Below are 24,873 nucleotides of genomic sequence, written 5' to 3' on the forward strand. Positions count from 1 at the left end.
CCAGAATCCCTGCCGTAGATTTGGTGTGGTGTTATGACCACAGTCCACAGGGCGTAATTATAATAATGAACCAATAACCACAGAATAGAATAATAACTATTATTAACTAAAACTCATTAGCGCAAATCTCAGGGTGCTAAGGGTGCTTAGCACCCTGAATTTTAATGCTAGCACCCCGAATCCCGTGATTATAACTTATAGTACTACTACCATAATATTTCCATAATAATTATATTTACTAAAAAAATAAAATAAAATTTATTTAATAATTTTTATTAATAATATGTTAAGTGTATGTCTGGATAAATTAAACTATTATGAGTTAAAACATATACTATATAATATGTATACACTATACAGTATATATAATTATAATAAAAAATAATTGTATTAATAAACATTGAACATATAACGATATCGAATATGCCCACCTACACAGACCGCGACAAAACTATTTTAATACTATTCTGTAGAATAATTACTCATACATTGCCCTACGTCGCCAGCCATGGCAAAAAAAGTACTATATATAGTATAATAATAATGATTCCACATTAAAGGATTTGTTTTCAATAAATACTGAGTGTTAAAAGTCTGAAATGATAGTTGCTAAAAACTGTGAGATTCAACTTACTGAAAAATTTGGGTTCATAAAATTAAAACAGGTAATCAGTAGGTACCTAAAACGGTTAATCAACATTTATTTAAGCTGCTTAAAGTTATTCACATTAAAAGAGATATACCTAGTTCTTAATAATGAAATTATTTTAAATAAATGTGTTGAAAATAAGTGTACATTGCCACTAAATTTTTAACAAATAAAATAAATTTGTTTCGCCTAAAAAGTTTGGATTTATAGTTAGTTGTAATTTATTAATATTTATATATATGGTGTAGTTCTAGGGGTGTGTGGGGGGCATAGTCCCCCACACGTCTGTTTCCACCAAAATTTGTTTGGTGCTTAAGCCCCCCCCCCCAAAATTTTCGAGTGATTTGCCCCTATGCTAAAACTACTTATAAGTTACATCTACGGTGTATGAAGGTACATGCAATAGCGAGAATCTAGTCGAGAGAGCATCACAATGGTAGACTGGACTGTCTGAACTAAACGACCTGGGCAGTCAAGCACATAATATTAAGGTCGCTGACTTAAATCTATAAAATGCGTAAACTTCCTATATTAACAGTCTATATTAAACATAGAACAAGTAATATTATAGTAAATTTACTAGTGAATATTTTTTTAAAAGTCAATGGTTTTTAGTGTTTTGGGCATTTTAAATTAAAATAAGATATCATATATTTTATATTTAAACAATGATTTGAGGTTTTGTTGTAATTCAAAAATAATATCCATGGGCACTAGACAATTTTAAGTATATTATAATATTTTATATTTTTATACACACAATAACGTTTTCAAATCCTATTTTATCAGCAAAATAGATGTATTTAACCCACTTTATAAATATAGTGTATTACTAATATCTAAAATTAAAATAAATTACTTTAAAATCAATAATAACAAAATATACTTGTGTTTTTGCTCAGAATTGTTTTTCGTATATACAATGATTAAGACCGCTTAATGACCGGTATGATTACCTACTTGCCCAAATTTTCAAATAATAAATATTATTTGATAAAAGAATCATCCTATGTATAAATGTTAAGATTCTAATTTTAATTTTAGCTTAATTCTTAACAAACTATATGAGTTAACGCAAGTTTTAATATTTTGTAATATTTAACTAAATATACAATACAAAACAAAACAAAATCAACAATCATTACAAATGTCGCATAATAATATATTTGATATTTCTATGGTAACCATGAACAATTTTACAAATAATTTTTTTTTATTAAAGAATTTCCTCATTATTTTTATAATATATTTGCATATTTCTATTTTGAAAAAATGTTTTTCCATATTCAAATGTAGATACCATTATGGCACATGCAGGTGCTACTTTGATTATCCGTGGAACTAATCCTCTAAAAATTGCACGAGTTCCATTTGTTTGATATATGTCAATAACTGCTTTAACTGTCCACTTGGAAGCTTTTCTAGGAGGTTCTGAAATAACTACTAAGTATTTAATTTATTCAAATATAGAATTTACTTATTATATTATTGCTATTTTTATTACTAACCTGTAATAATTTCTTTTTCAGTTAATTCAATTTGACGAATGGTTTTGACAACATCAAATGGTGTTGTTAATGCTGCAGCCAACTAAAATATTTAACATTTATTTAATTATTGGAAAATACAAAAATATATTAGATTACAAAAAATAATAGTGAATAGATTTTGGAATGAATTATTTCATAGATTGTTTTCTGATATATTTCTGCATTATTTAATTTCTTAAATTTAATAAAATTTAATAAAATATAAGAAATGAGTTTTTAAACAGATTCATCCATTGAGATATAATATGAATGAATTAAGGGGTTTTTTTTACACTTATTCAATTTTTTTTTAAGTAACAATTTTAGTTAAATCAAACTTAATTACCGCTCCAGCTATGCTCCCTGCTAAAAAGTTGTACATAAATGATGTTGGTTGGCCTGATATTTGTTTAATATGTTCATATGTAACCCAATATAAACCTTAAAAAAAAACATCAAATTAGAAATAATTTATACAAGAATTAACTGTAGAAAATAATAAATATATTTAAATAATCAACGTTCAAATTTTTAGTACCTTATTTATAAGGACTTTAATAACAATAAACAACAAAATTCTAAAACCAAATTTAATAAAAAAAAAGTTTAACTCACCAGAAAAAGGAACATCTCTAAGTAGAGTAGAACCTAGACCTTTCCATAGACCTTTATAACCATGATACTCTAGTAAACTTTGTAATGCTTGATGTACTTCTAAATAACTAAGTTTTTTTGATTGCATTTTGGTACGGATGAGTTCTAATGGACTAACTGATGTAGCAGCTCCAAAACGGGCAACACATCCTGATATACCAGAAATCCACAATGGTTGATTTTGATTATTGTTAGCATAAAATGGTTTTGTTAAATCATGAAGATAACATCGTATTTGTTCATATGATACAAAATAAACAATTGTGGCAGGTACTGCAAGTATCAATGTTGGACTCAACCCACTCCATAATGACCAAATTCCTTCATTTTTGCTTATTTGTTTAAAAGCATCCTAAAAAAAATTAATTTTTTTTAAGATTTTTAAATTATTTTAACAAGCTAAAATATCTTTACAAGAGTTCCATTAAATTGGCTGGGCCTGTTGTACCATTGGATATTTCTGTAATAAGGACTATCAGAGGTATTTTTTTTTAATGTATTACATGGACAAATATGGTCCATTAATCCATTGGAATAAAAAAAACATGTATGTTTATTTGTTATTCTAGATTGTGCTTGCATGCGAACTTTTATAACATCCAATGGAGTAACTAAAAAGTATGTAAATTCATATTATGATTCAATTTTTAAATATATTATAATTTATAATACAAACAAATAACTAACCAAAAAATGAAGTAATTAAGGCTCCTGTACAGGCAGCAGCCATTTGCTGCACTGGTTTTATTCGAAACTGAGGGTCATCGATCAATAGTTTATTATTTGAGTTATATTTAGAATCCATGACTTTTTAAATAATAAGTTGATCTAAAAAAGAAATGCTGGTTAAAAAGTATAATAAATATCTATTACTTGTATTATTTATCTTCATCATTGTAAATTTTGAAACAAATACTAGTTTATACTATTTGAAGGAACCTCAGTAGAGTAAGAAGCTGACAACTATTAAATCGGTTTATTATTCATAACTTAAAGAAAAAACTATTATAAAAGTAAAAATAAATTACTTGATTTCTAGTACATACTCACTAATCGTGTTTTATTCATTCAATACAATAGATAGCTATAAATTAGACGCTCCATTTTTTCCATAGCCATTATAATGATATTAATAAAATAGAATATAACACAAGTTAAGATGAAAATACAGATTACAGTTTCGTAATTAATAAGTCATTATGTTTCAATATAGTACGCCGAAAAACGGCTACTGATTTTGAATTGATGTTTAATAATATATTGAATTTAAGTCAATAAGTCATGAATTTCACCTTCGCATGGTGACTACTGTGCATGATTGTGAACCGAGCGAGTACTAAACTACTAAATCGAACGTTTGAATTAGTGCGAAGTGAACGATTATAGTGATTACCATAGAGCATTATCATGGGCAATTGGCAATTGGCATACTGATTACTGGCAACAGGCAAGTGTCAATATTCCGGCATTAGAGCATACCCGCATAGAACATAGAAACACAGGCCACAGATCATAATATAAATTATTTTCTGTGATAGAAATGGCCAGTCGTGGGTGTTACACACAGATTTCTATCTAATAGTAGAACATGATGGAAATAATTATTTCTATCATGGTATAGAAGTCTGTGGTAGCGTGGTGTTACGTTGTCGTTTGCCATATTGGTGATTACAAACTGGTTAGGTTAGTACACAATATAGTGATAAACTGATAAACTGATAAAAGAGAATTTTTTGAAAAATATTAAATAATGTCATAAAATTGAAAATTGAGAATTGTGCGTTAAGCACGCTTAGAATAACTGAATTCTGTGCTATAGGCCCGTGCCTATGTATATATTTATGTATCATTAATATATTTTAACTGATATTATAAAAACTTACGAGGAACGTTATAGAACATTTCCAGCTTTTTGGACCAATGAACAATTTTGTATCGATATTTGTAGAAAAACGCTAACATTTATTAAAAGTTATTGCTGTTCAAAACGAGTCAAAATATTTTGAAAATCACAAAATATACAATTGGTGAAATAAATATTTACATTTATTAGTTTTTGAGTTGCAACAAAAAAACCAAATCAGTTCCCAAAAAATACCCATTTTTCCTTAATTCTTTTTCTTGGATTTTCCTGATAATTAAAAAAAATTCTGAGAATTTTCAATTACTATCTCGTGAAAGTACTAGCAGAGGTTCGTTTTTATTTCAGAAACTATCCTTAAAGTTGAACATCGCATCAAGTAGTAAAATCTGTATCCAGACACAAAAAAAAAAAATAATAAAACACTTAATTCCAACAATACATTCATCTCTCCACGCAGAATCTAGTGGCGGATCTATCTCCGTCATTCACCCTCCGTAATAACTATACCATTAATGGACATTATATTACCAAAGTATCATATATAGTCTATGAATTATGATATTACTTAAAAGTATGTCTATTCCTATAGGCTATAGTATAAATAATAATATGTCCAAGGAAGACAGCTCATGGGAGATTATTGGAGACCTTGGTTCTATGATTCGAGAATAAATGGTCTTAAATATTATATAATGTTCATGGATGTCTTACAATGTTTAAATAAAAGTATAAGTATTTTTTACCTTATGGTATAAGGTCTATGATAATATTATATAATATAAATTTTCGGTGGATAGGTAGTGGTTGGGATCTAGATTCGGGACGATGAGAGTCTCATCTCTCATCATGAGACTAGATTATATCAGTATTATGTCAATGATGATTGATGGGATATTGAGATCGAAGGTCCACCATGTTGGGCCACAGTGTAATTAATAATATTATAATAAGACATTATTTTATTATCTATAGGTCAATGTACGACAGTCATTGACTGTCAAGATTGGAAATATTCGTTCGTCCGAACACTCCGAACCAGTGTCAAAAATAAGCTCCCTCGTTTGTCTTTACGCCACAGAATATTTTTAACCTTGAAAGCCAGATCTGTACAGTGACCTGAGTTTGCAACAGATAGAGAAGCTTGATATTTCTATCTTAAACCGTGGTGTGCAACATATTATTATCATTGATATGGTTCAATATTCAGGGGATTTTTTTTTGGTTTGGAGTCTTGTTCCTATGTTTGATTGTAGTTCTGAGTTCTGACCATGCCTTAGTTTATGGCTAGGTTAGAAAAATCAATTCAGATCTTGGTCACCACAGAAATAATGAATATATTGTGTCATGTATACTGAATAATTTATACAGGGTGATTACTGATACACCAAGTATGAGTAGTATGATTATTGCTCAAGCTCAATCCATTTTTTCCTTTAGACACAAACTAAACTTAGATTTTTTAAATTTTCAAGTATGTATGAAGCCCCGTCCAGACCAAACAAAAAATTGTTGCCAACAATGTCAGGAGCATATTTTTTTTTGGGCTTGACCGGGTTTACAGAATACAATTTTAAAAACATGCATTTTTTTGATATTTTAAGTGTCCTTTGGAAGTACAAACTTATTTTTTCAATATAAACTACCTACCATTTGCTAATATAAATTGTAAAGTAATACATTTTTGATATTTTCTAAATCTTAATTTAAACTAGTAGATCCTGAGTAAACCGCTAAACTTTAAGTAGATACTAATAGCAGTAGGGATGCAGAATGAATTTTTATTAACTATTTTTTTATCCCGTATTATGGATAATAGTCATGAATAATTCATAATTATTATGATAATAGGTTTGAAAGATTGGGGGCTGTGATGATTAAACAATTATACTAACTATTATAGTCATTTCAATTAATTAATTTAGGTTTTATAATTTGTAAACATTTTCCTAGTTGTAACAAGGTACCTATTAGACTGAATAATATTTAAAACTTTAATTGTTAGTAGATAATAATGAATAACTATGAAACTACTCATTCAAATTTTGATTTAGCTAGTCAATATTTCATCAAATTCATCTTATTTATAATTTGTGGGTTATTATTGATGTAAAAAGTTCTTTAATAATGTGAATGACAGATTATTTAATATCTATGAAGTTTTAAAGTAAATAAGCTTTTGTATATCATTAATTATTTTTTTCATCATTAGTATTTTTTTAAACTTTTACTAATAATTACTTGAGTTAAGTATAATGTCACTTTTTTAACTTTACTTAAATAATTCAAATCAACATTTAATTTTTTTTTTTCATATAACAAAATATTATGCTCATTAAAAATCTAAATATATCTTAAAAATGTTTATATTTAGGTGAATCAGATTATTCTATTGTGCTTAGTTTTTAGATATTTATTTTTTATTACATAATTGTCAATTATTTATAAAAATGCATACATTCAATCACACTAAGTACTCTAATGAGTTACAATGATATTTATTTTTTTTTAAATAAATAGGGCTATCATACCATATGTGCTCTACCGTAGATTGCAGTCTACTTGTGATTACGAGAAGCTTGTCGTATGTACTCTATACCATATGTAATTCATATCTTTACAGTTTATTATGTTATAACCTAAGCTTCACGATTACAGGACGCTTATTGTATTTATATCTTTACTATCGAGAATTAATGGTAATAAAGATTAGCAATATTTGGTAATGCATCGTATAAGTTTTGATCGTAGATAAAATTTCAAAATCACATACCCAAAGAATCAAAAGTTTGTGGAGACCTCTGAGGCTAAAAAATTGTGAAAGATATGTGTGGTACAACTCCAGATTTGCTTCCAAGGTATAATATTATAATATAATAATAATATAATTACATACCTATTTATAATATAATAACTATTACAGGTATCTTATTGAAACGTGGCGGAGAGGTATAAATAAAAGTGATACATTGAACGTGTTTTGAGGGACATGGCACCAGTATTTTTATTTTTATTTAAAATTTTTATATTTATAATTAATAATGAAACCAATAAGTAATAACGAGGCAACGACAAACTTCGATAATATTATATAATAATTTGTAATTGCAATACCTAATATATTACTTACTTATAAAAATTTTTGTTAGGCATTTTAACCAATTTTACATGATCCCATTTATGACTTAGTACAAGAATAAATTGTCTACAATCTTAATATAGTTGTAGAGTAACATGGTAGAGCGCATACAAACAGTAGAGCGCATACTACATGATAGCCATAAATAGATAACATGTATTGTAGAAAATAAATTTAAAAAAAAATATAGATTACAAGTAATTCATTTTATAAGATAAAATAATTAATATAAATTATTATCATATTTATATAAATTGACTAACTAAATATTAAAATTATATTATTCAACCTTGAAGGATTTATGGATATTATGTTAGGATTAAATTATGCCAGTTTCTAAATAAAAGACACAATATTTTCCTTACATAATTGTATTTATTATAAAAATTGTATTCATATTACTGTAAAATAAAATAATAAAACACAAATTGTTCAATAATTCTAGAAAATAATTCCTAAACATAGAATAATTTATATTTTCCATACAAGTGAATGAAACAATGTAAAACATAAAAAAATACAAGAAGCAGATAATCAATTAGCAAAGTAAGGGTGTTACTTAATAAAACAAACTCATAAAGTTTAAAAGTGCAACTTACTACAATATAGCATACAATGAATTATTTAAATAAAAATATTTGTTAAAATTTCGATAAAATATCACATTAAAAAAAATTATATACTTAAATTAGTCAATGTAAAAACTATATCTTTCTAACATCAATTTTTTTTTTAAATACTTAATTACATTTAGAGAATACTACCTATAGTATGGACGGAACGTGTAAATAATATTTGAGAATTAAGTATAAATATATCTTATAGGTAAGAAGTTAATATGTTAAGGTGAACATAATCAATTTAATTAGACAATTTTATATTTATTTTTAAAATTTCACCTTTGAAATTTAACAACCACCTTGAAGTATTATACTTAATAATCAACAATTATTTTTAAGGCAGTCTGTAAGTTAGCTTATATAAAAAAAAAAAATGAGATTCACAACTTAAAATCAATAATCATAAATGTCATAGTCATTGATAATAAAATAAAACGTTTACATTTTAAACATAACCCATAACATTATTATAAAATATTTAATTTAATTAAATGTTTAAAAGAGAAAGATATTATAAAATACTGATAATAATGAAAATGGAAATAAATCATAAACATGTGTTTAATAAAATAATGGTAAGTATTAAATATTATTTAAAATAGTAATAATAAAGTAAAAACAACAATAATTTTTTGTTTTAATTGCAATGTAAATCCAAATTTACCAAACACACTCTAATACAGTGTAAATACTGGTATTAATAACCAAAAAATAAAATCTGCTAATTGGTTTCATTTGATTTGTTCTTCCATCAATAAAATATTAATGTTTTATAAGGTTTAGAACCCATATAAAAAATAAGAAAAATTCACTAATAATCAATTTTGAAAATTATAGTTTGATTAAATAATAATAATGATAATAAAAAAAACTAAATTAAATAAACCATTCTCGTTTTTTCTGTACTTGGTGACCAGTGGTTGAATGTATAACAGCATCATCAGGATCTAATGCTATATCAGCACCTCGATCTTCTTGGGTAATATAATCACCTTTATGACGAGCCACATATCGACCAACCAAAAATGCAAGTATCAGAATTACTATTAAAATTATTGAAAATATTCCTAAAAAAAAAAAAATATTTTTAACAAACAAATACATTTAATAAATAATAACATGAATATTTACCACCAATTAAAGCAGAGTTAGTCTCATTGTATGCAGCCTTTACTTTATTTTCATCTAATATGGGAGGGGGTCTAGTCTCGATAATAGGTGGTGGATGTGTGACTGGTTCAACACCACAAAAATCTTCCTTTATCGTGGCTAGATTATACATACAAAATTATTATTTCAGGTTAGTTATATCAAAATTATAATAATATATAAATCATACATCTAGTTAATGGAGTATACCACAAAAAAAAATCTTTTCTTCAAATTATCATTTAATATTAAATAATTGAAGTTAGAACTATTGAAAATCCTTTGGTTGAAATTCAATGTAAAAAAAATATTATTTAGGAAAATGGCTAGAATTGGGGTATTTAGAATGGCCAGGTGACATCATTGGGCCATACTAGATAATACCTATGCTTTATTTTAAATGTGTAACTTTCTCGCTATAATTTACACATCCAAAAATTTTACTTTTGATGTTTGATTTATATATAAATGTGTGATTTTTTTGTTAAAGATAATTAGAAATATTAGAATTGTTGTAAAATGTTTCTTTTTTTTTTAATATTGAGTGATTATTTAGTGTATATAGATTGAATTCACCGATCATCAAATTTTAAGTTAAGAATATTGTTTGTGTTACTAAGTTAGTTATTTTATAATAATTTTATTTTTATTTATGTTATGACTTTATGAGCATAATTAGTATAAATTATTATAATTTAGTAATGCTTATAAAATACATAAAAGTTAAAATATTGCATAAACACTAACTTAGAGACACGAGTGATGTTCTTAATATATGTTTAATGATAGGTGAACTAACTAATATTAAATGTAACAACAAGGCTATATGGGTTGGTTGAACTAAACATAATGCTACGAATATGTTGCACGTTGGTCAGAGAGAGAAATAAATGGTGAGTTGATATTCCCTTAATATGAAGTCAAATTGTTAAATGTTTTCGCCACTTTTTGCATGTAAAATTAATTTTATAATCATATTCCTTTATTGTCTGTTATTGAATTGTAACTTCTTACTATTCATTCCACTGACATTTGGAGGTCCGTCTTGTTGGAATAATAATTTCAGAGGATAAATATCATCAAACTCTACACGTGATACACAACCAACAAAACCTTCAGTCATAGATGTATTACGGCCAATGTACATGTATTGAATATTGTTAAATTGTGCATCAGTAGATTCTTTGATGTCAAAATGAAATTCTTTAGGATCTGATCCATCAACCTATTAACATATGGACAAATATTAGTATCAATAGAATAATAATTTAATTATAATATAATTTTAAATACCTCCATAATTAAAGTAGAGCCAGAATTTTTTCTTCTAATTCTAAGATCATGGTATTGTCCAAGACCAAAATGCTGATCTGGAAATATTAATTCTTGACGTTCAAATCCAAAATCAAATACAACTCGTAAATGACCTGACAACAATGGAAACATTTTTATTATTATTATTTAACTTTAGAGTAAATATAACAAAATTGAATACTAACCACTATTAGAAACCATAATTGTCATGTATTCTTTTGAAATATTTGAAAAAAGTCCAAGTAGGAATCCTTTTGGGTTAGTAGTTGTAAAACCAACTCTGATGTTTTCAGATATTGTTGATCTCCATATTCCTTCAAAATCATACCTTATCATTGAGTTGGCTTTAAGATTCACACCAATTTCTAAAAATGATATATTTGTATTTAAAATTAGTAAAAAAACATGCATCATAAGTCATAAGCATAACACTTAATTTTTACAAAATGTAATTTAAAAAAAAATTTGAAATTTGATTTACCATCTGCACAAATTGGTCCTTTAAATGCAGTCCACCGACAGTCACAAGTGTAACCATCATATTTTTCAAAACATGTTCCATTATTAAGACAAGGACTACTATCACATTTACCAATGCATCCAGGAGAAATACCATATAACCCCTTTTCAGCATATGATTTTAAGTCTACGAGTTGTCCATTTAACATAAATGCTCTTATGCAACCAATGAAACCATTTTGTTCATCAGATGATGCTCCTAAAAATAATGGGTATATTTAATAAATTATAAACTAATGAATAATGAATAATAAGTGACATACCAATCACTAATTCAGACGTCAAGTGTATTGCACGCACAGGACCAGGAGGTTCTCTTACTGATTGTTTTATGGCTCCGTTTACAATAATTCTACTTTCTTTTCTGCATTTAAGTACAATTTAATATTAATAAATTAAAATTTCATTGATACAGTGAATTCAGCTAAATGTGATCACTGATTTATAGAATCAACCGTTTATTAGAATCAAAAATGAAAATTTCAAATCAAATTGTATGTTACTAATGTTAAATTGACCTTTTATTAAAATCACCAAGTACCAGATAATTGTATCACTTTTATGAACAACCATTTTGTTTTTATGGTATTTAGAACTGATTAGTTTATAAAACCCATTTTATTTTCAAACTTATCAGTATGACAGTATATCGTAGTGCGATGTGTACTTGTGTCATTTATTTTATTCAGTTTATGATCAGACGTGTTTTTTGAAATGTCAACCAAATGAAAAGATTTAACAATAAGAGATTAAAATATTGAATTATGAAAAATGTTGTAAATGTTTTATTATCAACCGGTTAATAGAATCAAAATGACCTGCACCAAAGTGATCACATTAGTATACTTTTAATATATATTAGTAACCCACTCTATACAATTTATTTCAATGAAAAACTAACCTATTTCTTTCTAAAACAACTGAATGCCATCTATCATCATTCAGTTTGTCGGAAGTTTCCACACGAACGTTTAAAGGTCCACTGCCAGCTTGGTAACTGAACTGTAAAGAGTGACCACCTAACAACCAAAGTAGCAATAAATATTTATGCTAGATAATAATTATAAATTTGTATAAAAGTTAACACATAATAAATTTATTACTTATAAGTGATAATTTTATATAATCTTTAGGTCCATGACTTTCAAAAATAATGGCATTTTCAATAGTTGTTTTAAACTCAAAATAAATGTCACCATTTTGTCCAAAGTCAAATGTTGGTAAACGAATTTGTGAGTCAAGTTTGCGGAATGTAACAACATTATTGAAAAGTTCTATAAAATAATACATAAAAGACATTTGTAAGTACAAATTTTGTTTTTAAAAATAAAATAGAAGTTTACCATCTCCTTCACACATTAACGGTCCAACTTTAAACCTCCCTTCTTTATCATCCAACGGCGTACCCGTGTCTCCAAATCTAAATTGTTTTATTGGCAAATGCTCTTTTTCTCTTATATCACCACTGTCTGATTGCCAACTATCAAGACCTATAGAAATGTTTGAAAACATGGAAAATCATCAAAATAAACAATAATAGATATGTGTAAACAAGCAATTTAAATTTTATTATATTGTTTACCTGAATCACAATTGCACCATTTAGTAGGATCTTTACAATTACCAATTATACCACATTGACATTTGTATGAACCGGGAATTGAACCACCCCAATAGTCCATTTTTTGATTATGCCTTGATACCCACCATCCGAAAGGTCGAAAATCCAATCCATTTGCTGTTAATTGTAATATACATTGTCAATATTTTATGATAAATAAATCATGTTTCTTATTAGCTATTATGTATAGTACCTGGAGAATTAAATAATCTAGATTGTTTACAAGAATAACTTAATGGCTGCCAACATGAATGTGATCTATTAATAAGTGCCTCAATTTGAAATAAATCTGCATCATAATTGAAGTCTTGTTTAAAACTTCCAGGTTCTTGAAAACCATCAACAGTAGAACCACTTTCACTTTGATGTCTAATTGTTGTAACTATTCGTCCATCAGCTATACATTAAAATGTATTTAAATAACTTACACATACACATTGTAAAAAATAATTATAATTTAATAATAAATTACACAACTATGAAAGAAGTGTATTTACCATAATATTGGCATGTAACTGGAAACGGCTTTAATGGACCACTTCCATCTACATCTATTTTTATTTCAGAATTTTGTCCTACTGGGTTAACATTCTTAAAAGCGAGACATGACAATGGATTCAATGCTAATTATAAATAATATTATTAATTTCAAAAAATATAATTTTTAAATGTCATAAGATTAATTTCTTACGTGTTTGGCATACAGCGCCACTATACCCTGTATTGCCACAATCACAGAAAAATTCATCAGAATTTTGTTTACATGTTCCAGAATGTTTACAAGGACTTGGATTACACCGATCACTCATTTGACAGGCATCAAATAATACTTCTTTATCACAACAATAACCTTCCTAAAATTAAAATATTATATATGAATTAAAAATAATTATTTAAAGGCATAAATATAATGTTATTAATATTTACTCCAAGTTTCCAATCGGTTGGTAACATATAATTTCCATCAATTGTAATTAAACGCATACATCCGACAAATCCAATCGTACCATAAATACCTCCTATAAGAATATATATTAAATTACTATCATAATTTCAACCATAAAACTAACTACACATTGAAAAATAAAGAAAATACAGTTATTTATCTAACCGGCAATAAAATTATTTTGTCCAGTTAAGAAATCTAATTTTCTAATTGTCTGCATAGGTCTGTTATCTACATTAAGCTCCAAAAAATTTTCTTTAAGAATCAAAATCACACTATGCCATTTCCCATCGTTAAAACTTTCTTCATAGTTGTCTAAAACTACACGTGTGTTGTCTTTGGTCATCAACTCCACTTTAATGTGTTCATTTTCCAAGTATAGCTAAAGATCACATAACAAATTGGATTCAATACAATATAGAGAAAATATACAAGTTAAATTGTCTTAAAGATTAATTACCTTAACATATCCATTTATTAAAAATTTGTGGTGGGCTAATAACCCACGTTCTTCGTAAGTCCGGAATGACAATGATATATTAATTTTTTTCATTCCTTCATAACTTCTAACCCTTGCATAAGATGATCTTGATAAAAATGTAACGGGAACAATAGGAGATTCCTATTAACAATTCATTATTTTAGTAATTTAAAATTAGATTTCCAATATCAGATATTAACCGTACCAAACAAGTATATAATGTATTTATCTTTTGATATTTTTGCATTAACCAAGAGTCTCCAGAGTTGTATGACTCTTTTACTAGGTATATCATATTTGTTGAATTCATATATAAGTTTTCAATACATCCAGTAAAATTTGTATTAATTAACAGACCTTCATTTAAATGCGGAACACCGCCTATATATATCTATGAGAAATAAAATAATATAAATTGTATAAATATTATAAATATAATTAAATATATATGTATAGTAATTTTAATTTGCATACTTCACGATTAAGATCAAGTCTTTCAAATTCTCCTTTGATTCGACCTTGAATTGTAACACGATCAACAGAAAACACAACATCAAGTCTATTTCTCATTATTATGACTTCATGCCAAATGTTATCATCTAGTAAACTACCAACCGATAGACTAGTCATAAAATGAGATCCTAAAAAAAATAACAACTTTAACATTTACATTTTTCTAAATAATACCCAAATATACCTAAATTTATATTTAATAGTAGCCGATTATCTTTAAGCTGCAAAGCTAAATAATCTCCTTGTGATCCAATTCCATACAATAAAACTCCATCAGCCACATTTGTTTTGAATCTAAATCTAATTGATTCTCTATGGGCAGAAACAGGAGAATCTCTTAAGTTCCAACGTACCAATGAAGTTCCATTGAAATAAAGACTGTCGGATGCTAAAATCAAATTTAATATTATTTTAATAACTCAAAATTTATGAAATATAGTATTGATATTTACAATATGGGCATCCATAAAGTTCCAATCTCAATGAAATCCTGTCTCTCCATCTAGTAGGATTAATTCTAATCCATTGTGCAATGATAGGAACTTCAAAGATATTTCTGGCAGAATCATCTCCATTAATATTACCTCTGAATAACTACAAATAAAACATATTTAAATTATTGATGGATGCATGTAAAATTATTATTTCAATTTTTATATTAAAATAACTATTCGATAAATACAAAAATAATAAATAAATAACTGTTTATAATTATAATTAAAGCCACTAGTTTTAATTTAATTGTTTTAGGTTACATTTGAGAATTTTCCAATTCTATTTAGTTTACGGCATATTCCTAAAATCCTAAGTGTTGTATCAAGATCAAGCAGAATTTTTGTAAAAGTTTTGTAACCTCTTAAATTATAAATTTTATCATGTGACAAAACTAATAGGCATTTGTGTATTTTTTTTTATAAAATTATAAAGTCATTTATTAAGTATAATATGTTATTATTCAGCATACTATTTGTTTTTCCCCACTGGCTCATGCACAACATAGCAAATTGGCCCGGTTACTTATGTCAACTTCATGTTGTCCATACATTAGCGTCCAACATGTTAAATAACAAAATACTGTGTAATACAAATTCCTATTATTTAAAAATATGTTATAATTAATACATATTTTATGGTCATGACTTTTTTTATTTTCAAAAACTTAAGAGCGCCTTTATACCAACAGCACCCGAGGCAAGGATATCCACTTGATCCAGCACTGCATAAAGTAAATATACGTTGTGAGTGGGCGGGGAGAAAACAAATAGTGTGTTGAGATTTTACTTACAAGAAAGAGGAATTCAATATTTTTCTAATTTTCCTATTTTCTTTTTTAATCAATAAGGGTCATCCTTCATGGGTTACACTTTGGCATTATTTATTTAAATTATTAAATTGTAATAAGTGTTCACAAAAAAAAGAACAGTTCATTAGAATATGAGAGGATCTTAACTTCTTAACACTGTAACTCATAAGCCCAGGGATAGTAAGTAATAGGTATACAATCAAAAACACAATACAACTTGTACAATAATACAATATACTTATTCCCTATTTTTAGCAGAATTTTTGGCTAGAATTATCCACTTTATTTCAATTATTACATAGCAACACATATCAAATAAATATTAAATAATAATAATAATGTTACTAAATTGTGATGGACATTTAATGTCTATAAAGAAATTATTTAAGTTAACCTATTGTTAAATTACTCAATTACTAATTAATTAATTCCCAATTAATATTAGTTTAAGAAATACCCACAGTCAATTGCTATCAATAAAACTGATATTAATAACATTTTTATTATATAATAAAATACAAAATACTTATATGATATATATTGTTAAGTGATGTTTATTGTAAAACTATTAAATTCTCAACACTTAAATAATAAAAAAAAATATCTCAATTAAATATAAAAATAAAGTACTACAATATAATAAATTATTAATACTAAGCAATATTTGAAAAAGCAAACAAAACAATTAAAATTGTACGTAATGAAAATCAATCAATATTCAATAAGAGAAAACAACCACTAGCGGGCAACATAATATTACAACACTACTGAGTTCAAAAATAACACTCGAGGCAATTATAAAACTCAAACCTCAATATTGCCATGAGAGTCTTCAACATTTTTCCAACCCTTCCCATTATCAGAGTATTGTATACAATATTCCTCGATAAATTCTAAAGTGGAAGACCGGCCTTGAGTAGAAATAGAGCATATTTTCACTCTATTCAAAAATTCAACTATGAAGTATTGATCAAGAGAATCATATGCAGAAGTCCATGCGATGTATCCTAACAAAATTCTTAGATATCAATAAAATAGCTTTAAAGTTATTATTATATTTAACTCTAAAATATAATTATCTTACCTTATTTGTTGATATTGAAAATATTCTAAAATTCTATAGAGTTAGTGTATAATTACCTTAGTATTCCCAGATGATTCTTTGTACTCAGCATAGTCTAGGCCATTTGAACCATAACTAATACCAAAGGTTTCTACATATTCTGAAGATTCTGCTCTACCTTGGGTCAATATTGATGTAACAGTCATGGTTTGGCCTAGGTCGATTATGAGATACTGAGCGAAATCAGAGCTATATGCTGTCCATGCATTACGTCCTAGAGTACAACACAAGCAAACAAACACAAAATAAAACTAAGCTATTTCATTTTAAAAAAAGTGCAAAAAAAACTATTCTAAATGACTATACAATTCAATAAATATAATATTTCAAGTTTTCAAGTTATTTGTATTAAATTTCAAATTACTGGGGAAAAATGTTAACTGAGATTAAATATATATACATAAATAACAATCATATATATTTAAAATATAACATAAGATATTATTAAAAATGATCAAATATTAGATTTCATGTTTATAATTATTTATATAATATACAACTTAGGAGGGCATTTGGTTGAATTTGTAGGGGGTTTGGATAATCCAATAATAAATCAAAAACTTCAAATACTTTTAATTTTTTTTTTTTTGGAAGGGGGGGTGGTATTGAAATTTCCAGGGTGGATAAGCCCCCCCCCCCCTTGATGTCCGTGCCTATGATATAAAGTGAATTTTTCATATTATAACTAACTTTCATTTACACAATTTTCTGTTACCGAAATATTTTTGAAATCCAAATTTATTTGATTCTATTCAACAAAATTCTCAATAATACAATTTCTCTCCAATGCCCGAGAGACTTCATAATATGAGAATTTCACAGTATAAGTTAAGTCTAATATATATATTTTTTAAATTATTTGTAATTGTTTGTAAACCCATTTTTAAGAATAACATGACCACATAGAAATATGTATCTTGCATTTTGTATCATGATTCTCTTCAAAGAGGTATCAAGTACCTTATATTATGATAATTTTTTAATTTATATATGAAGTATTTCAAAAAATAATTGGTGGAAACACTTGACATAATAAAAATGATAAATTGGACCAGAATTTTGATTTTTCCTTATTAGGTTTAGAAAATAGCAATAAAATATGAAACAACTTGACCAGAAATAATGTTAAAAAAAAATATTTCAATTCATAATTTTGTCATATTACTAAAAATTGTGACTACTAAGTATCTCACACATTTTTAACAGTGATAACTTTTTAGAAATTAAAGCTTACATTAAATATTTTATTGGTAAATTTGTAAAATTGTACAAATGTATGTATTTTAGAGTTTAATTAAAATAGAGAATAAACTGGTTACATTTTATTTTTTGGAGAGCTATTGGTATTTGGTATAACTCAAAGATATACTTCAAATGTTTTAAGTAGTCATGCATATACAATATGTATATTAATTGAAAGTTAAGTCTAGTTGTAGAACTTAAAATGGGTAGTTTTTTTTTGAAATGCATAAAGGATTTAAGGAAATGAATACGCAATATTTAAGAAATATTTTGTGAGTGTAATAATTTAATATTATTATACAAATATGCATACAACACAGTCAGGTTGATTTGATTATTATAATATTATTTCCATATTATAATAGTTATGAAATAAACATTAAAAAATAAACAAACTAATTTTTTTTTTTTATTGGTACCAGTCAATAACATTTCCTCCTTGGCAACTACTTGTACAAGGCACGCATAATCAAATAAACCCCTTTATTACACTTGTCAAGAAAACAAAATTATACAACCAATTCTTCATAAATATAATAACTATTACTACATAACATGCAATATTACGAAACATTTTCTTATCCCCTTCCATATTATTTTAAAAATAACTACATGCTATCTAAACACAAATGTTAACATTATTGTTCATTTTATAATTGAAAAGAGACCACAAACATAATTATTTATATTATAATATAAAAGAATAATGTATTTATAATTATGGTTGTTCTTCTTTATTCAGGTATATTTTACAATAATTTTCATCTTCTTCTGTTATCATTTCTGCATTACTTATTAAGTCTTGGAAAGTTATAAGCTTAAAGTTAACTGGGGTTATAGAACCTTTGATGCATACAGTGATTGTATAATCATTGAACAAATATTCATGAAAACTCCAATCTGACATTAATTTACCATTAACAAATAGTTCAGTATCACTCAATATTAAATCTTTCTTCAATTCATTTTTGGGAACAAAACATATTTTTTTTAGATCAATCGTTAGCCCAGTACCAGTGGCTTTTACATAACTTTCTTTCAAGCACCAAAATCGATAAAATGAATTAATTTTTTTCATATCTGTTCCTTTATTAATATAAGCCCACTCATTTAAATGAAAGTTTCTATGCATTAATCTAAAAAATTCATTTAAGCTTTTTCCACCTTTATAACAATTTCTCATAATATCTATTCCTACACTTATATCTTCTTCACCAGCTAAAACAACAAAGTTTCCATCATGTGATACATTAAAATTTATGTTGAATCCTTCTATAATGGGTTTATTATTTAGATCCCTTTTTGTTTTTATTTGTGACCAAGGTAATTGAATAGCTTCGGATAAAAATTTTCTAATCATGAGTTGTCCTATAATTGAACGTTTAGCATCTCGTTTAAAAACAAATCGACCAATTCTTTCTTTTTCTTCAGGTTGTATAGAACGAGAAGCTTTAGACCAATCATTTTCTGATGGAAACCAATTGCCACAGTCGAATACCCAACGAACCCTGTTTGATGTTGTCATTGCAGAATTGTAGTGTGCAAAATTCTTTAAAATGATGTGCATAAAAATTTATATTCTTTGGGACAATTAAACAGCCACTATGATACATTTAAACACCTAAACAAAGGAAACAACCTGAGTTACCATTTTTATATATATTTTTTATCAAATACATAGTATTATTGAAATTTGTTCAATACTTAAAATGTCCATGAAATAAGTTTATACAAATTATTTATTGTATGAATTATTAGTATAGGTAGTAACTATTATGATATTAATTAATTTAAATTTGTATCCTATACTAACATCTAACAACCACAATAATGAACTATGCAAAGAATAATTTGTACTAAGATATTAGATCATTTAAATAAAAATTAGAAATATAAATGTTATTGACTGGTAATTCAACATAGGAATTTTTAAATTTTAACTAAATAACATCACTAATATTTTGAAAAATTGCTCACAAACAAAAACGGACCAAAACTTGAGTGAATAGGTATTTGAAATAAATATTTTCTAAATATAAATAATTAGAAGCAGAACAAGCAACACAGTTTTGTGTTATTAATATTAAAGTGAATTGACTAATTATCAAAATTAAGAGGTTATTTAACAAGTAAAATAATATGATATAGGCAGTTCTCAACCTTTTAATATCTGTTTACCACCTACAAAGTTAACTACAAAATTATAAGCATTTAATGCATAAAAAAAAAAATATGTAGGCATTATTTATATAAAATAAACCAAATAATATTTAATGTAAAAAATATTACATTTCATTGTTTTCATACAGAGAGATTTTCTTAGAGTATCACCTATGAGCTTTCCGCACATGACTATATAGTGGTATGCATATCACAGGTTGAAAAACTAAGTTTCAAAAGTTTTTAATACTTGTTAAGTAAATTTTAATTTTAAAGCAAGCTGTGAGCATTTTGAAATTGAAATATTTTACATAGTTGACGCTGACTCATTTAAAAAGTAAAATATGACTAAATGTCTAAAAGGTGTTCCAGACAATATTTAAATCTTTAAGTTTAATAATTTATCATTTTACTTTAATATGAAAGCTAACAACATATAATAGATACTGCAAGTTTGGTACATTGCACGTTTGCAAAATAAAGACAATATAGACAGATTTTACAACCTATTAAAATATTAAAAACTTACTGGTGCTTGTTTACATTTAAACATTTTTTGTTTGGAAAAGATTTTTCTAAAAAACAATTGATCAATTTCCATTTTCTAGAAGTATGTAATGTAACTTCTTTAGTATAAGAAATCAACTTATTGTAAAACTGTGAGCATATCACTTAGAACATCGAATATGGTATAGGTAATGACATATAAGTCACTAATGATCAACGACTGATACTCTTAGTCGAATTACTTTACTAAGGTATTATTTATAGTTTACTAACTTACTAAGGTTTTGGGCATTATACCTTACAAATGTATAATTAATAAATCTTTTTCATTCAATTTTCTATGAGCTATTACCAACCATAAGGATTAAAAATCTACTATATAAATCTTAATTAAACATTTAATATAATGTTCAGCTTAGAAAATATAATCTACCAATAATAATTGTATAAAATAACTTTTCAACCTATATGGAATTTATTAATTGTGTTAATATCAACGTTATACAAACAAATCTCTTTGAATATAATGTATAAAATATTAAATTTGTATCTAGTAATTAAAAAAATTAAATAACATTAATGTAACTCAATATATACTTATTATTTATTATATTTTAATAATAATAATTTACTAAAAAAAGAAGTTAATTCAGTGACTCAACAACACAAAATCAACAAATAATAAAATCTACTAGTGCTTTTTCTACTGACATAAATATTTTGGTATAAGTCAATTTTCAATATCAATGTTGCATAACAAAAGAAAAAACGTCTTACCGATAGTCGATGATGTAAAAAAATCCAAGATAAACATAATTTTTTTACAGTAATAAAGTAGGTAGGTTTTTTTATAATTTCTGCAATATCTATTTAATATATCTAGTCTATCATTAATTAGAAAATACATTTTTTTCTGTTTTAGTCATATCAAAACATAAAACATTTCAATAAAATGTTATAAATTGGAAATGTCTTACTTAAACTATAGTGCAACTATAGGTAATATAATGATTAATACAATGGTATTTAGAACACACAATTTCAACGTTAATGACAAATTAATTAAAAACAATACAAAGGAATGTCTATACGTAAATAACAGAAACAAAAATTTATAATTACCATTAAGTATAGCATTTTCTGGCCCTCTGTCTGGTAATGAAGAAGTTGCTCGGAGTGCTGCTTTTTCTAATAATGGTTCACCACAATCGGAATCTAAACAAATTCAAGTTAATTAAGCAATTGATTATATAGTACATCCCAGAATAGATACCTACATTAATTTTGAATATTGATCAGAAATTAATGATCTAATGAAAATGTACATATTTGAAATAATTAACCTTACCCTGATATTCAAAAGTAAACATGAAATTCTAGTACAAGTTTTGTTTATAAACAATACAAATATTTATTACTCACCAGTTTTGACATTTGAACATAAACCAATAGCAATAGCTATTAAAATAAAATGTAAAACCTCACTCATTTTGCACAAAGTGGTAAAAAATCACGAATATAATCTAATACACATATTTTAAACACGTTTGGTAGACAAAAATACGAAAAATTTATGAATAAAAACTAGGCACTAAATGGACGGAATAATTCGAACAATTAAAGTTCAAACACTCAATCACGAACTTGCATGATTCACAGTGTTGAGTGCCTGAATGGTGAAGCGCTTGTTTTGTACTTTGTAGTTTGTAGTTTACTTTTTGATTAAGGAATTCCGTTTTGATGGTAACAAGTAACAACCAACATGGTTTGGGTGGATCGGCAATGATGGCACGCCCTGACTGAATGAATCATAACTACGATAGCGCTATCTTGTAACAAATATAAATATTATTATACTGATCATTCCAATCCTAATTATTGAATATTACAATTAATTTATAGCACGAACTTATTATATATTTCTTAGTTCGTGATTTATAGGAATGTTGTAGCATTGATTATAAATACTAGTATTTAAAATTAGTGGTTGTAGGACGGGCGCAATCATAATAAAATTAAAATTATATAGTTTTCCATAATTTGTTCTTGTATATTAAAGTATAACTAAATGTATAAAAATTTATGAATTATATGATTTTAATGCATAAGCCCGTAAGCGCAACTAGGGAGGGTAGCTGAGGGGCTAACCCCTCCAAACTTAATTTGTTATAGTCCCTCCAAAATAAATTATTCAATTGTTTGTTTAAAATATTAATAAACCTTTTAAAATTCTTATTTTTTCTGAAAGGGTCGGGAAAAAAAAAACGAATGAATATTTTATTTCTTTTGGTATACCTATCTCAAAAGCAGTTATCAGTCAAAAAGTCTATTTTGAAAAAAGTTGGACAAAAATTCGGTATTTATATTTTTATTATTGGACAACAAATCTGAAAATACAAAATATATAATATTACTTATTTTAATTTATAATTATATTGTAATATAATATTATAGGTATTACTAGGTAAGTATTTCATATGTATAATTAATATTCATTTAAAAAATGTAGCTAATTATTATTTCGGTTTTTATTTAATATCTACTATATTAACTATATTGTTGACACTTGACATTTTCACAAAAATATTAAGGTATATTAGCATTTTCCATTTATTATCCATCTAATTTTTTATGAGCGTTTGAATTTAAAATGTTTACGATATTTGATATTCAGCGATTTTTAATTAGGTATTGAATTTGATTATTTATCCATGTATACTAGGATGACATATAGTCTCCGCTCAGAATCGTTTTTTGTATACAATGATTTATCATTGAATTCAATATATATATAACATATTACATATCCATTACAATGATATACTCGACAACTACTGCACATACATTGAGGCACTCACTTGTCCATCTTTTTCTGTAGCATGGTTCTTCCATTTTTAAGTGGTTATACATATATTGGGGCCTGGGGAAGAATGTAACGAATCGACGTAAAAAAGTCCGGAGTAAAAAGTCCTAGGAAAAAAAGTTCGAGGTAATGAAGTCCGATATAGTATGTTACAATATTTAAATTAAATAAATGTAAAATAAAAAATATAAAAATATATATATATAAATATATATCATTGTAATTACTAATTATAGGTACTTATTACCACCAAATACATCATATATTATAATGGTTCTCAGTTTAAGTAAGTATTAACTATCTAGTGAATTATCTTAATTAAAAAAATTTCGATATATACAATATAGGTATACAATATGCGGGTTAAAGTAGTTAAAATATTTATCTAATATTAAGATTTACCAGTTTAATTAAATATCGTCAAAAAATAATATAGCTATTTAAAAAAAAGTTTTGGTTTATAATATAATATATGTACCTAGGTAATGTTCACATTTGGATAAAGTCAACACTAGCCGGATAATACAACATTAGCCAACTATTAGTAGTACCCGCCATGGTCATTATTAAATGTTGGTTAATGTCAACATTAATCGAATAATATGATATCATCCAAAACCTTTTGGATAATGCCTTAAGAGCCATAAAAATGTATAAAATCATTTAAAATTATTAACAAT

General features: G+C 26.1%; 2 protein-coding genes across 8 annotated transcripts; both read right to left on the bottom strand.

The window, feature by feature from the left end:
• Positions 1–1,835: 1,835 nt before the first annotated feature.
• On the bottom strand, positions 1,836–4,463 carry LOC111040182 (solute carrier family 25 member 40-like). Of its 5 annotated transcripts, none has more exons than XM_022323975.1 (7): positions 4,226–4,463; positions 3,520–3,660; positions 3,247–3,443; positions 2,794–3,184; positions 2,525–2,619; positions 2,158–2,239; positions 1,836–2,092 (listed from the first exon to the last, which is right to left on the bottom strand). In XM_022323975.1, exons 2-7 carry the CDS (start codon positions 3,635–3,637, stop codon positions 1,866–1,868), a joined length of 1,110 nt encoding a protein of 369 aa, XP_022179667.1. In that variant the 5' UTR covers positions 3,638–3,660; positions 4,226–4,463; the 3' UTR covers positions 1,836–1,865. The 5 variants fall into 5 exon arrangements, with proteins under 5 accessions (XP_022179667.1, XP_022179666.1, XP_022179668.1 ...); XM_022323974.1 differs by having other exon boundaries at positions 3,883–4,463; XM_022323976.1 differs by lacking the exon at positions 4,226–4,463 and adding an exon at positions 3,879–4,212 and having other exon boundaries at positions 1,836–2,089.
• A 4,825-nt stretch (positions 4,464–9,288) lies between these two features.
• LOC111040160 (neurexin-4) lies at positions 9,289–23,049 on the bottom strand. Of its 3 annotated transcripts, none has more exons than XM_022323922.1 (24): positions 22,753–23,048; positions 22,453–22,545; positions 17,439–17,635; positions 15,448–15,589; positions 15,180–15,383; positions 14,957–15,123; positions 14,688–14,873; positions 14,462–14,623; positions 14,167–14,383; positions 13,983–14,074; positions 13,747–13,909; positions 13,553–13,678; positions 13,249–13,452; positions 13,017–13,172; positions 12,778–12,924; positions 12,538–12,708; positions 12,336–12,453; positions 11,698–11,798; positions 11,397–11,633; positions 11,101–11,280; positions 10,895–11,028; positions 10,616–10,826; positions 9,584–9,721; positions 9,289–9,519 (listed from the first exon to the last, which is right to left on the bottom strand). In XM_022323922.1, exons 1-24 carry the CDS (start codon positions 22,817–22,819, stop codon positions 9,329–9,331), a joined length of 3,804 nt encoding a protein of 1,267 aa, XP_022179614.1. In that variant the 5' UTR covers positions 22,820–23,048; the 3' UTR covers positions 9,289–9,328. The 3 variants fall into 3 exon arrangements, with proteins under 3 accessions (XP_022179614.1, XP_022179616.1, XP_022179615.1); XM_022323923.1 differs by lacking the exon at positions 17,439–17,635 and adding an exon at positions 17,109–17,305 and having other exon boundaries at positions 9,329–9,519; positions 22,753–23,049; XM_022323924.1 differs by lacking the exon at positions 17,439–17,635.
• Positions 23,050–24,873: the final 1,824 nt, after the last annotated feature.

The sequence above is a fragment of the Myzus persicae genome, unplaced genomic scaffold (assembly GCF_001856785.1).
Source record: "Myzus persicae strain clone G006 unplaced genomic scaffold, MPER_G0061.0, whole genome shotgun sequence".
NCBI classification, from domain to species: Eukaryota; Metazoa; Arthropoda; class Insecta; order Hemiptera; family Aphididae; genus Myzus; species Myzus persicae.

Excerpts from the sequence above, each read along its gene's own strand:
- LOC111040182 (XM_022323975.1), bottom strand. The coding sequence starts at position 3,637 with ATGGATTCTAAATATAACTCAAATAATAAACTATTGATCGATGACCCT. Across the intron at positions 2,620-2,793 it reads TAGAGATGTTCCTTTTTCTG|GTTTATATTGGGTTACATAT; the intron begins GTGAGTTAAACT and ends TTTTTTTTTAAG. Across the intron at positions 2,093-2,157 it reads TGAAAAAGAAATTATTACAG|TAGTTATTTCAGAACCTCCT; the intron begins GTTAGTAATAAA and ends TTAAATACTTAG.
- LOC111040160 (XM_022323922.1), bottom strand. The coding sequence starts at position 22,819 with ATGAGTGAGGTTTTACATTTTATTTTAATAGCTATTGCTATTGGTTTA. Across the intron at positions 15,590-17,438 it reads AATCATCTGGGAATACTAAG|TTATTCAGAGGTAATATTAA; the intron begins GTAATTATACAC and ends TTTTATTTGTAG. Across the intron at positions 9,722-10,615 it reads AAATGTCAGTGGAATGAATA|CCACGATAAAGGAAGATTTT; the intron begins GTAAGAAGTTAC and ends TGTATAATCTAG.